The sequence below is a fragment of the Micromesistius poutassou genome, assembly GCF_964030765.1.
Source record: "Micromesistius poutassou genome assembly, chromosome: 18".
Lineage (NCBI taxonomy): Eukaryota > Metazoa > Chordata > Actinopteri > Gadiformes > Gadidae > Micromesistius > Micromesistius poutassou.
The window spans coordinates 13,985,903-13,998,402 of record NC_140288.1 but is presented as its reverse complement, the minus strand read 5'-3'; the positions used below and the strand labels follow the sequence as shown (position 1 = coordinate 13,998,402).

At 46.9% G+C, this 12,500-nt stretch overlaps 1 protein-coding gene across 1 annotated transcript in view; it reads left to right on the top strand.

The window, feature by feature from the left end:
- The window catches only part of slc4a5b (solute carrier family 4 member 5b), a 28,314-nt gene that overhangs the window by 5,995 nt on the left and 9,819 nt on the right, over positions 1-12,500 (top strand). Inside the window, 14 exon segments of the mRNA XM_084483335.1 lie at positions 655-784; positions 1,180-1,340; positions 2,000-2,155; positions 2,425-2,532; positions 3,165-3,220; positions 4,444-4,601; positions 5,511-5,598; positions 5,735-5,889; positions 9,339-9,470; positions 9,626-9,800; positions 10,334-10,467; positions 11,002-11,182; positions 11,615-11,705; positions 12,279-12,337. Of these exon segments, the coding sequence (XP_084339461.1) occupies positions 655-784; positions 1,180-1,340; positions 2,000-2,155; positions 2,425-2,532; positions 3,165-3,220; positions 4,444-4,601; positions 5,511-5,598; positions 5,735-5,889; positions 9,339-9,470; positions 9,626-9,800; positions 10,334-10,467; positions 11,002-11,182; positions 11,615-11,705; positions 12,279-12,337 (1,784 nt within the window).

Below are 12,500 nucleotides of genomic sequence, written 5' to 3'. Positions count from 1 at the left end.
GAGTACACACTCCATTAACACGGGATCATTACCCCATTACCGGATACCGCCCCCTCGCCTCCTAGTGGGTGATGGGTGTGATCCCTGTTCCAGTGTCGCTCCATTATCAGAATGAAAACATTGCTTTTGTCATTAGAAGATTTGTGGATGGTTTCATAGGCTTCGTCCAATCAGAACAGGGCTATTATTCCTCAGGTGGGTTTACCTTCTCATGCCAGGACCCCCCGCCCCCCCCCCCCCCCCCCCCCCCTTGGGAGGTGCTTCTAGACCAGGAGAACACATCAAATATCTGGTGCATTCAAATTCAAAAGTTTAAAAAGGGCTTTATCTGTTTTTTCCGCATTTGTGAGGCAATCTGAAGGGCTGTCGTGTTCGAATGGGGGCGACATGAATACACGTCCGTTCCCCTTAAAAGAAAGCAATTAATCTGCATCACTATGGAATCAAAACTCAACTTGACGTTGCTAATCAACACAGTACGCCGCTGATCAGTCCTCAAACATAATAAAATACAGATGGAAGAAAAGGCATGCATACAATGTCAAAGAGTTTGTTTGTGGCCAACCCAGGTCCCACTAGGGCCCCAGCCTACCGACCCACCGAGCCGGCAAACTGAACTGTGGTTTCACTTTCACTTTCACTTTCACTTCACAGTCTCCCCGGCGGCTGAGCGGCTGCGGCAGCTTCTGGCCGAAGAGGACAGCATCCCGACGCCCACCCTGTTCACCGAGATGGACACCCTGCAGCAAGACGGGGACGAGCTGGAGTGGAAGGAGTCTGCAAGGTGCTGCACACACACACACACACACCCGCACACACACACATGCACACACCCGCACACATGCACACACACACACACGCACGTGCATGCACGCATGCACGCGCGCACGCATGCACACACACACACACGCACGTGCACGCACACACACGCACGTGCACGCACGCACGCACACACACACACACACACACACACTCACACTCACACCGACAAACACTGACAAACACACACACACACACACACACACACACACACACACACACACACTCACACTCACACCGACAAACACTCACACTGACAAACACACACACACACACACACACACACACACACACACACTTTCAATCGATTCAATCAAAAGTTTGAACTACTAACACATGACTAAATGCTCCCCCTCCCAGGTGGGTGAAGTTTGAGGAGAAGGTGGAGGAGGGGGGGGAGCGCTGGAGCAAGCCCCACGTCTCCACCCTGACCCTCCACAGCCTGTTTGAGCTGCGGACCTGTCTGCAGACCGGCAGCATCCTGCTGGACCTGGAGGGCTTCTCCCTGCCCCAGATAGTGGGTGAGTCCACTAGCACCATGTACATAACGATAATAATGACGGCTGCTCTGCCCCAGATAGTGGGTGAGTCCACTAGCACCATGTACATAACGATAATAATGACGGCTGCTCTGCCCCAGATAGTGGGTGAGTCCACTAGCACCGTATTTAACGCTAATAACGGCTACTCTCTGCCCCAGATAGTAGTTGGGTTCAATAGTACCATATCTAACAGCTACTCGCTGCCCCAGATAACGGGTGTGTCCAATAGTGCCATATATATACACTTATAACAGCTACTCCGTCCCAGATAGTCCAATAGTAATATATATATATAATAATATAATAATACCAAGATGATATGTATTAATAAATCCAAACACCAACCCCGCTAGTACATTGATTTATATTAAAGGACTCCCTATGTAAGCTTAACACATGCAAATGCATGCATCACCTTTGACCCTCTCAGTGTTGATGATGTGACACACCCTTCACTCCGCTGATGGAGAGCGGAGTGAAGGGTGTTCACAGGGGGGGCCGGCCGCACCTGTAGCCCCACAACGAACCACAACCTGGAGGCGTCTCTTTAAAGCGGCGTCAGGGGGTTATATCGCCCGTTAATGTGGGATACGTCAGCGCCCCGTCTCTCAGTCTGACCGTCATGCGTTGGATCCCAGATGAGATCGTGGATCGGCAGATAGCAGACGGTCTGATTGGTCCTGAGGTGAAGGACAAGATCAGCTTCGTGTTGCTACGGAAACACAGACACCAGACCAAGAAGGCCATGCACCGCTCGCTGGCAGACATCGGGAAACCCGCCAACCCTACTGCTAGTAAGAGTGTGTGTGCGCGCGGGTGTGCGCATGTATGTGTGCGCGTGTGTGTGTGTTCGATTCTCTCATCCATTTTTCCGGATGTTTCCTATAACCAAATCCATTTTGTACTCAAAATCGCTCTACACTAACCTAATGCCATAAACATATTCTAACCTCATCTCTAAGTCCTCCACGACGCCCCACTCCTTCTCCCTCCGGTGGGTGATAACAGTAATGCCTGATCAACTCTCTCCTCTGCTGACCCCTGTCCTGCCGCCGCCGTGCAGACCGTAGTCCTCAGGTTAACCTGAGTCGTAGCACTAGCACCGCCTCCGGTATCCAGCGCTCCACCGAGGACCTGCGGACTCGCCAGTCCAGCAGCCTGGGCCGCCTGCGTGAGTCCAGATATCAACACCACGCACCATGGGTCACACACACACACACACACACACACCCACACACACACACACACACACACACACACACACACACACACACACATACAATACAATCTTCCATGCTGTCCTTTGAGCTCACGTCTTCATAAATTGCTGTGTCTCTTTTGGGTTCCCTTCTGAAACCACAGGACAACACCAATTTAAAACATTTGGGTCCTTCCATTTGTCTCCCTTTGAACGAGAGCGATTATCGTTTCTATATTTGAGCTGGCGTGGGATTGGTTTTTGCCCTGTATTTATTTTCTATTGTGCTCTAATCCACTTGGAAATGAAAGGAAATGAGCCGCTATTGTCCGAGGGAACAATTGGTCACGCTGAACAACTTAGAATAACCCAATAAGCTCTGTGTCCCCCATGGATAAAACAGGAGCTCAAACTTCTGTATATGCTCATTAAAAGAGAATATTCACGTGAAAACAAAAACTAAACTGTCCTGATGAATTAGTTTCAATCAACTAACATCACACTCCTGTTTGGCTGGATGGACTACAGTTGGGGGATTTTAAGGAAGGCCTTTGTCTTTATTTATTTCCTTGTATCCTTCCTTCTGTATCTGCTTGTTTTTGTAGATCCGGCCCAGAGCAGGAGCATGAATGATATTTCAGATACACCGAGCACAGACCAGGTAACCGTTAGGTCCCTTATTCCCACACCTTTGAGCAAGGTCTGATATTCTAAAAGGCTGAATTAGGTCAGACATCATGAATGTGAAATCTGTTTGATCATAGAATAAATATAAAGAGAGAGACAAAGACAGAAAGCTCAAGAGAGAAGGTGAGAGAGAAAGAGGGGGAGAGAGAACGAGGGAGAGAGTCTAGCTGGCAAGTGGACTCTGAAAGCAGCATTAGAAGAATAGAGATTTTAACTAAGCACCAAACACTCTCATGGGCTTCAAAATTAAGATGGGTTGGAGGGTTAGAGGTTGGGGTGGTGTAGGGGTGGAGAGTTGGGTGGTGCAGGCTGTATGTCTGGAAGGGTGGAGGTTGGGGTGGAGGACTGGTAGTTGGGGTGGTGTAGGTTGGGTCGGTGTAGGGCTGGAGGTCGGGGGTGGTGTAGGGGTAGAGGAGTGAAGGTTGGGGTGGTGTAGGGGTGGGGGACTGGAGGTTAGGGAGGTGGAGGGGTGGAGGAATGGAGGTTGGGGTCGTGTAGGGCTGGAGGTTGGGGTGGTGTAGGGGTGGAGGTTGGGGTGGTGTAGGGGTGGAGGTTGGGGTGGTGTAGGGCTGGAGGTTGGGGTGGTGTAGGGGTGGAGGTTGGGGTGGAGGTTGGAGTGGTGTAGGGGTAGTGTAGGGGTGGAGGTTGGGGTGGTGTAGGGGTGGAGGTTGGGGTGGTGTAGGGCTGGAGGTTTGGGTGGTGTAGGGGTGGAGGTTGGGGTGGAGGTTGGAGTGGTGTAGGGGTAGTGTAGGGGTGGTGTAGGGGTGGAGGTTGGGGTGGTGTAGGGGTGGTGTAGGGGTGGAGGTTGGGGTGGTGTAGGGGTGGTGTAGGGGTGGAGGTTGGGGTGGTATAGGGGTGGAGGTCAGGGTGGTGTAGGGGTGGAGGTTGGGGTGGTGTAGGGGTGGAGGTTGGGGTGGTGTAGGGCTGGAGGTTGGGGTGGTGTAGGGGTGGTGTAGGGGTGGTGTAGGGGTGGAGGTTGGGGTGGTGTAGGGGTGGAGGTTGGGGTGGTGTAGGGGTGGAGGTTGGGGTGGAGGTTGGAGTGGTGTAGGGGTGGTGTAGGGGTGGTGTAGGGGTGGAGGTTGGGGTGGTGTAGGGTTGGAGGTCGGGGGTGCATGTGAGAATGGAGGGATGGAAGTGTGAAACCTATTGTCTCTTTAGAAAGATTCTGTAAGTGCATCTATGAAATGTGTCCGTCAGCTGAAGAACAAGTTCATGAAGAAGATTCCGCGAGACGCCGAGGCGTCCAACGTCCTGATTGGCGAGGTCGACTTCCTGGAGAAACCGTTTGTCGCCTTTGTGCGATTGGCTCAGGCCACGACCCTGGGCGGCCTCACCGAGGTCCCCGTGCCAACCAGGTCAGTGCGGCGTTAATGCTCCCCGCTGCTCAATGCTTTCCTTCTTCTCCTGTACGTTCCCTCTCTGTTTTGCGTGACTTAATGCCGCTTATGACTCACAGTCCTTATTTGTGTTCCCGTTAGTCTAGCGGCCAATGCTTTGATAGGCTTGGCCTTCAGTTCAGCTTGAATGTGGAGAATTTCGACCTTCTGGCGCTGCTAGAGAGCAGGACCTATACAATGTGCAAGAGTTGGCACGATGATCGATTAAATCCAACGTTTAATCCTGCACTACTACTACTACTACTACTACTACTACTGCTACTACTACTACTACTACTACTACTGCTACTACTACTACTACTACTGCTACTACTACTACTACTACTACTACTACTACTACTACTGCTACTACTGCTACTACTACTACTACTACTACTACTACTACTACTACTGCTACTACTACTACTACTACTACTACTACTACTACTACTACTACTAATACTACTACTACTACTACCACTACTACTACTACTACTACTACTACTACTACTACTACTACTACTAATACTACTACTACTACTACTACCACCACTACTACTACTACCACCACTACTACTACTACTACTACTACTACTACTACTACTACTACTACTACTACTACTTCCACTAATACTGAAGACTTTTATGTTTGCTTTAGCGTTCTGCTAAATCTTAAATACATTGCACTTTCTTTTTAACTTTGCCTTTGTTTTAATTTACTTATTTATTTTATTTTATTATTTAAATTTATTGTATGACGTGTGTTTCAATGTGATGCACTTTGAGTCGGCCCCGTGTATGAAAAGTGCTATATAGATAAAGTTAGTTAGCCTGGCCTTGCCTTGCCTAATACTACCACAACTATTAATATGAGCCGCGCGTCGACAGGTTTCTGTTCATCCTGCTTGGCCCTCGCGGCAAAACCAAAGCCTACAACGAGATCGGCCGGGCCATCGCCACGCTCATGGTGGACGATGTGAGCGAGAGAGACACACACACACACACACACACACACACCAACACACACACCAACACACACCAACAGGTACACACATCTCCTCCTGTTTGCTGGTTTGCGGTCCTGTTCAGGACTGTGCATGTCTCCCCCTCAGTTGTTCAGCGACGTGGCCTACAAGGCCCGGGACCGCGATGACCTCATAGCGGGCGTGGATGAGTTCCTGGATGAGGTCATTGTCCTGCCCCCGGGGGAGTGGGACCCCAAGATACGCATCGAGCCCCCCAAGAAGGTCCCCTCCGCTGAGATGAGGTCAGCCGGCCCGGTCGAGTGCATCAACATGTCCCTGTTATAGTTCATATCCTCGCACACGTTAGGATTCGCAAACATCATTTGTTTATGTAGCCCATGCTATTTCAGGGTATCTGATATATGTATATATATATATTATGTATGTGTGTATATATGATGTATATATATTATTATAATATATATAATATAGTGTGTATCTGTGATATATATATTTCCCAGTATATATTCCCGACGGCCCTAACTGAAACGGTTCACTAGAGACCGTGTTTTGTTGACGCTCCCTAAAGGGCAAAACATGCGACAGGCGGTAGCGTCATCGCAGCGCGGCAGAACCGAGAGCGGGAGAAGTTGTTCTCGGCTGAACGTGTAGGAGAGAGAGAGATCGAGACGGGAGAAAATAGACTTGAAGAAGGAGCGAACGGATAGAATTGAGGAGTGAACGTGGAAACTTGAAGAGAAACGAAGAAAAGGATATCACGGAAGAAATAGAGGTAACACTTTATAATAACTATCCGTTATAACTAGTTAATAGATCATAAGTAAACTGTTAATTAATTAGTTATTAATGACTTGTTAAGTGTTTGTTAACAGTGTTTGTTAAGGATTTATAATGATGCTTTGTAGATAGTTAATAGATCATGAACAAGCTATTAGTAAATTACTTACTAATGACTTGTTAAGTATCAGTTAATAGTTTATATATGTTATTGGGACGTTATTCTAAAGTTGCAACTATTCCTCATTTATTAACTGTTAGCAAATGAGGAATAGTTGCAACTTTAGAATAACGTCCCAATAACATACATAAGCTAATAACTAATACTTATCTAATATATTAACTCACACTTTACAGATCAGTAGTTAATAGTTTGTTAACCATCTACTAATACCAGTGAAACTTTGTAGAACAGCAAATGGGTGGAACAAGTTCAAGGTACAGAAATTTGATGTGATGTTTAAAATATCAAATTTTTGTACCTCAACCTTGTTCCACCCATAGGCTTTTCTGTGTAGGCCTACTGTATTTTACCAAAGAAACACCACAGATGAAATGTTGAACATTGTGTTTAATGTATAGAAACACACATACTGAGCCATCACATGGCAGAACAGCAGTATACAACAGTAGGATGTAACGGTAAACCGCGATAAAAATGTTGTCAATAACAATTACCGTTTTCATTTCAAATAAAAGTATTATCGCGGTGGATAACCGCGCCCGCGGTGTGGAAACCGTGTGCTTAAATCCTTCCCAGCGCTTCATCCGAGCAGTGTTTGGAATAACACCAATTACAAACAATTACGCGCTCTCCGTCTCCCGCCGACACTTCCTCCGCAGATCGCCGTGACCGCGACCTCATAATGTTCACTTTACATGCACATTCTTGCCTTTGAGTAGTGCTTATATCTCCACCTTAAAAATACCAACTTTTCATCGGATTGCTCCGGACTCGCCATTTCTACTGCTTCATCGAATCTGTTTGGTGTTTGTGTGTGTGCGTGTGCGTGTGGCACGCGTATCCTGGCTTGTGTGTAAAAACACGGGCTCCGATTGGCTACCATGAAACAGGACTCTGCCTTAGCCAATCATAATCGCTTATCTCGTCGTTAACCCCACCCGGTCTCCGTCCTCACTAGCAGTTTGTGTGTGCAGCCAGGGGTGCGTTCGGATTACGTAGTTTATTCAATCAATTCATGGTAACGCACCGCACTTAACTGTCAGTAACAGCGTTGTAACGACGGAAAAATTAATTAGTTAGATTACCCGTTACTGAAAAAATAACGGCGTTACCTAACGCCGTTATTTTAAACGGCGTTATTCCAAACACTGCTCGGATGAAGCGCTGGGAAGGATTTAAGCACACGGTTTCCACACCGCGGGCGCGGTTATCCACCGCGATAATACTTTTATTTGAAATGAAAACGGTAATTGTTATTGACAACATTTTTATCGCGGTTTACCGTTACATCCTACTGTTGTATACTGCTGTTCTGCCATGTGATGGCTCAGTAGGCCTATGTGTGTTTCTATACATTAAACACAATGTTCAACATTTCATCTGTGGTGTTTCTTTGGTAAAATACAGTACACAGAAAAGCCTATGGGTGGAACAAGGTTGAGGTACAAAAATTTGATATTTTAAACATCACATCAAATTTCTGTACCTTGAACTTGTTCCACCCATTTGCTGTTCTACAAAGTTTCACTGGTATTAGTAGATGGTTAACAAACTATTAACTACTGATCTGTAAAGTGTGAGTTAATATATTAGATAAGTATTAGTTATTAGCTTATGTATGTTATTGGGACGTTATTCTAAAGTTGCAACTATTCCTCATTTGCTAACAGTTAATAAATGAGGAATAGTTGCAACTTTAGAATAACGTCCCAATAACATATATAAACTATTAACTGATACTTAACAAGTCATTAGTAAGTAATTTACTAATAGCTTGTTCATGATCTATTACTAATTTATAAGGTATAGTTATAAATCATTAACATACAGTTAACAAGTCATTTATAACTCATTAACTAACAGTTTATTAATGATCTATTAACTATCTACAAAGCATCATTATAAATCCTTAACAAACACTGTTAACAAACACTTAACAAGTCATTAATAACTCATTAATTAACAGTTTACTTATGATCTATTAACTAGTTATAACGGATAGTTATTATAAAGTGTTACCGAAATAGAAGATACGGAGGAGGATTTGACGATACTTAGAACAAAAAAAGCCTTCGCATTGGAAGTGAACGGCTGGAAAGTCCTGACTTGTTTGTACCCCCCCCGTTCTGGGAGATCCACGCTAAAGCAGCCTGCCAGCCTGCTCAAGAACGGTTGATCGTAGCGTAGCGGTAGGAACGGAACGCCCCCCTTTCATTGAATCGAGTTCACTCCGACTTGCTGGGTACCCATTTTATTTAGTTTGTTATTTTTTCTTGTGGACCTCTTTTGGGTTCAGCGTTTTAGGTTCGGTGTTATTAGTATTGTGTGAATAATCTTTGATTGATTCTGATTGATCATTAGATAAAAGGTCAAACGTGCCTCACTGTGTCTGTGTGTTATTCCTTTTATCAGAGTTTACAAGCCAGTCTCCTTGTAACCTGGAATTGATGCACCACTGCATTGTGTTAGATTACCTTCAACAATACAGTTGGTTACATTTAATTGACGTATTTTGATTTAAATGTATTAAGATGTTAATTGGCGTATTTGGATAGCTTCATATTCTGATTGACCTTTTGATTCATATTTAAAAATAGAGAAATATTTACGCATGTTGTGTTGTTTGACTTATATATATTGCTGAATTTACAGATGATCATTTTCTTGATTTAATTCCAGTGTCTCCACCGAGTCTCTCCAACATTACCTCCTGTCCCCTCATCTCCGAGCTCTAATTGCCCCCCCCCCCCACACTTCCTGTCCACACAGGAAGTCCGTGCTGAATATCAACGAGCTGGGCCAGATGAACGGCGCGGCCGGAGGTGGTGGAGGCGCGGGTGGGGAAGACGACGAGATGCCCGTTCCTCACGAGCTGGGCGAGGAGCTGGCCTTCACCGGGAGGTACGGCCTTAGCTCGGACACTGAGCTGACTTTAGCAGTTAACGCGCTTTAGTTTATCCCTGTAGCGCACAAAGTGAGAGAGAGAGCTCGCAAACGCATTACGTTTGACCTTTAGAAACACTGCGGATATCAAACAGAATCGTGCCTTGTGGCAGGTTCTGCGGAGGCCTGTGGCTGGACATCAAGAGGAAGGCGCCGTGGTTCTGCAGTGATCTCTACGAGGGCTTCCACGTCCAGTCCATCTCCGCCGTGCTCTTCATCTACCTGGGGTGCATCACCAACGCCATCACCTTCGGAGGGCTGCTGGGAGACGCCACCGAAAACTACCAGGTAATCAGTGAGATAAAGGGAGGGGAGGGGAGGCGGGGTGGGGCAGAAGGTAAGTGACGCAAGGTAATGTAATCGGTAAGATGAAGGGATCATCACTAAGATAATCAGTAAGATAAAAGGATGCAGGAGGTGAGGAAAGGTGAGGTGAGGTAAGAGAGGAGGTGAGGTGAGGCAGAAGGGAAGTGGAGCAAGGTAATGTAGGGGACGGGGTGAGGAAAGGTGAGGTGAGATAATGTAGGAGGGGAAGTGAGATTTGTAGAGGTAATATAGGAGATGAGGTAGGAGGGAAGGTAAGGTAGGAGGGTTGGTGAGATAGGAAGTGAGGTGAGGTGATGTAGGAGGTCAGGTGTATCATGGGATTGAACTCTGTGTCCCTGTCTAACTATCTCTCCATCTGTCTGTCTCCCTGTCTATCTGTGGATCCGTCTGTCTCCCTGTCTTTCTGTCTCCCTGTTTGTCTGTCTCCCTGTCTGCCTGCCTGTCTGTCTGTGTGTCTGTCTCCCTGTCTGTCTGCCTGCCTGTCCGTCTGTCAGGGTGTGATGGAGAGCTTCCTGGGTACCGCCCTAGCGGGGACAGTCTTCTGTGTGTTCGGGGGTCAGCCCCTCATCATCCTGAGCTCCACCGGACCCATCCTCATCTTCGAGAAGCTACTCTTCGACTTTAGCAAGTAAGGTCTGACTTGTGGCTTTCCCCCTTGTGTGAGTCAGGAAAACTTACGCACGGATGATGTAAGGTGCCCCTATTTACCAACAGGTGTGATTTTTTTTACAATTACAAGCCATTTCAGAATCACAAATGGAAGTGTCCATGCATGATGCATGATTGACAGATCAGACGGGATCAGTCCACTGGGTGGGCTGGTTGGTTGATTTAGGGAGTGATGTCGATTTAGGGTCAATTCCGAAGCACCTTTGAGGAGTGAACCAATATCACGGCCCTAGAGGGGCCTTGGATTTCCTTCGAGAGAGAGAGAGGATAGCGTAGTAGTGGCTAGGGTGTTTCCAGGACTGGATTTGACCCCAAATGTCCGCAATGTATTGTATTATACTGTATATGGTGGGTATAGAGCCATCACAAATCTGCAGCGGTAGTAACACTCCCCTCTACGTAGTGCGTCCACCGTGGGCAGAGACCCATGACCAATCAGCAGCGGTAGTGACACCCCCCCCCACTCCCCCCCACCACCCCCCCCCCGCCGCAGGAGCAACGGGATCGACTACATGGAGCTGCGTCTCTGGATCGGGCTCCACTCCTGCCTGCAGTGCTTCATCCTGGTGGCCACGGACGCCAGCTACATCATCAAGTACATGACCCGCTTCACCGAGGAGGGCTTCTCCAGCCTCATCTCCTTCATCTTCATCTCCGACGCCATCAAGAAGATGGTGGGTGTGACGCGTCACCGGCGAACGAGTGTTGCCACCATCCTGTCAGAGCACTCCCCACCCCCCCCCACCCCCCTTCTCTACCTCCCCTTCCTTCTCGGTCCCTTGCTCTTATTTTGCCACTTAAATGTTTTAATGGATGAATATTTCACTCTTGAATTACAATGTGTTGTTGTTGATTCGTTATTATTACTGCAGAACAGGTGGTTTCATAAACTACAAATGTGCGATCGTCTAGTCGTTCCAATTCAAAAGGTTCTGGGTTTGAATCCCAATGTCCTTGCTCAAGGACCTGTAATCCTTGAAGCAAGATGCCCTACTGCTCAACCCCTACCTGCTCCTTAAGGTCCTTAATGTGTACGACATGTTGGCTATCTCAGAGTAAGTAAGTAAGTTAAACAATGTATGTTATTTAACCTTTTATTTCAACAGGTCGGATCCTTTAAATACTACCCGATCAACCGCGGGTTCAAGCCTGACTTCATCACGTCCTACAAATGTGAATGCATCGCTCCAGACCAGGGTGAGTCTTAGAAGGACAATATGGCCAAGAACATGTTAGCAGTGAGTCTCCTTTCGATTTAGTTCAACTTATTCCATTTATTCCATTCGTCTTTTACTGTAAGTGACGTTTTCTACTGCTCTGGTCTGTTTCTGCTGCACCCCACTGGCTGACCTTTTCTACTGAGTGAGTATCCAATGGGGTTCCACAACCTGCTTTATCAAGATATGCCCTTGTGGGGAACCAGGACTGCTTCCATGCTGTCTCGGGACACAGGGCACTTAGTTCCTATGTTAAACACGGCTTCCTATTTCTGCTCTGATCTCAGCACTTTGTGAGTCGTTCCGGGCTTTGATCGTCCTCAGCCTCACTTGTAAGTCCCTTTGGGGAAATGCTGCAATGTCTGAAGTTGACAGTAAATGTAAAAGCAGCTGAGGACAGCACCCTGTAGTCTGAACGCCCTGGGATGAGTTGTCCCAATGTTTGTAGTTCGTCTTCAAAGAAGGGATTCCCAATCGATCAACCATGTACATCTTTTTTCTAACCCTTTTCTTTTTGTTATTTTCTTCCCACCTGCTTCTGTGTGGTGGGTAGCTTCTGCACTGGGCTTCAACTCTTTAGCTCCCCTCGCTGACGACAACATGACTTTGTTGGTAAGTGGATGAAGAGAGACGATGTGCATCATCAGAATTATGTATCATGTCAAATAACACGTGTGTATGCATCCACCAATCGGGAAGCCCCGAGTGGCTTGCATGGAACGGAAGTTATTCTATATTGTCCTTTGTCTTTCTTGTTGTTATCACTTCTGTTTGT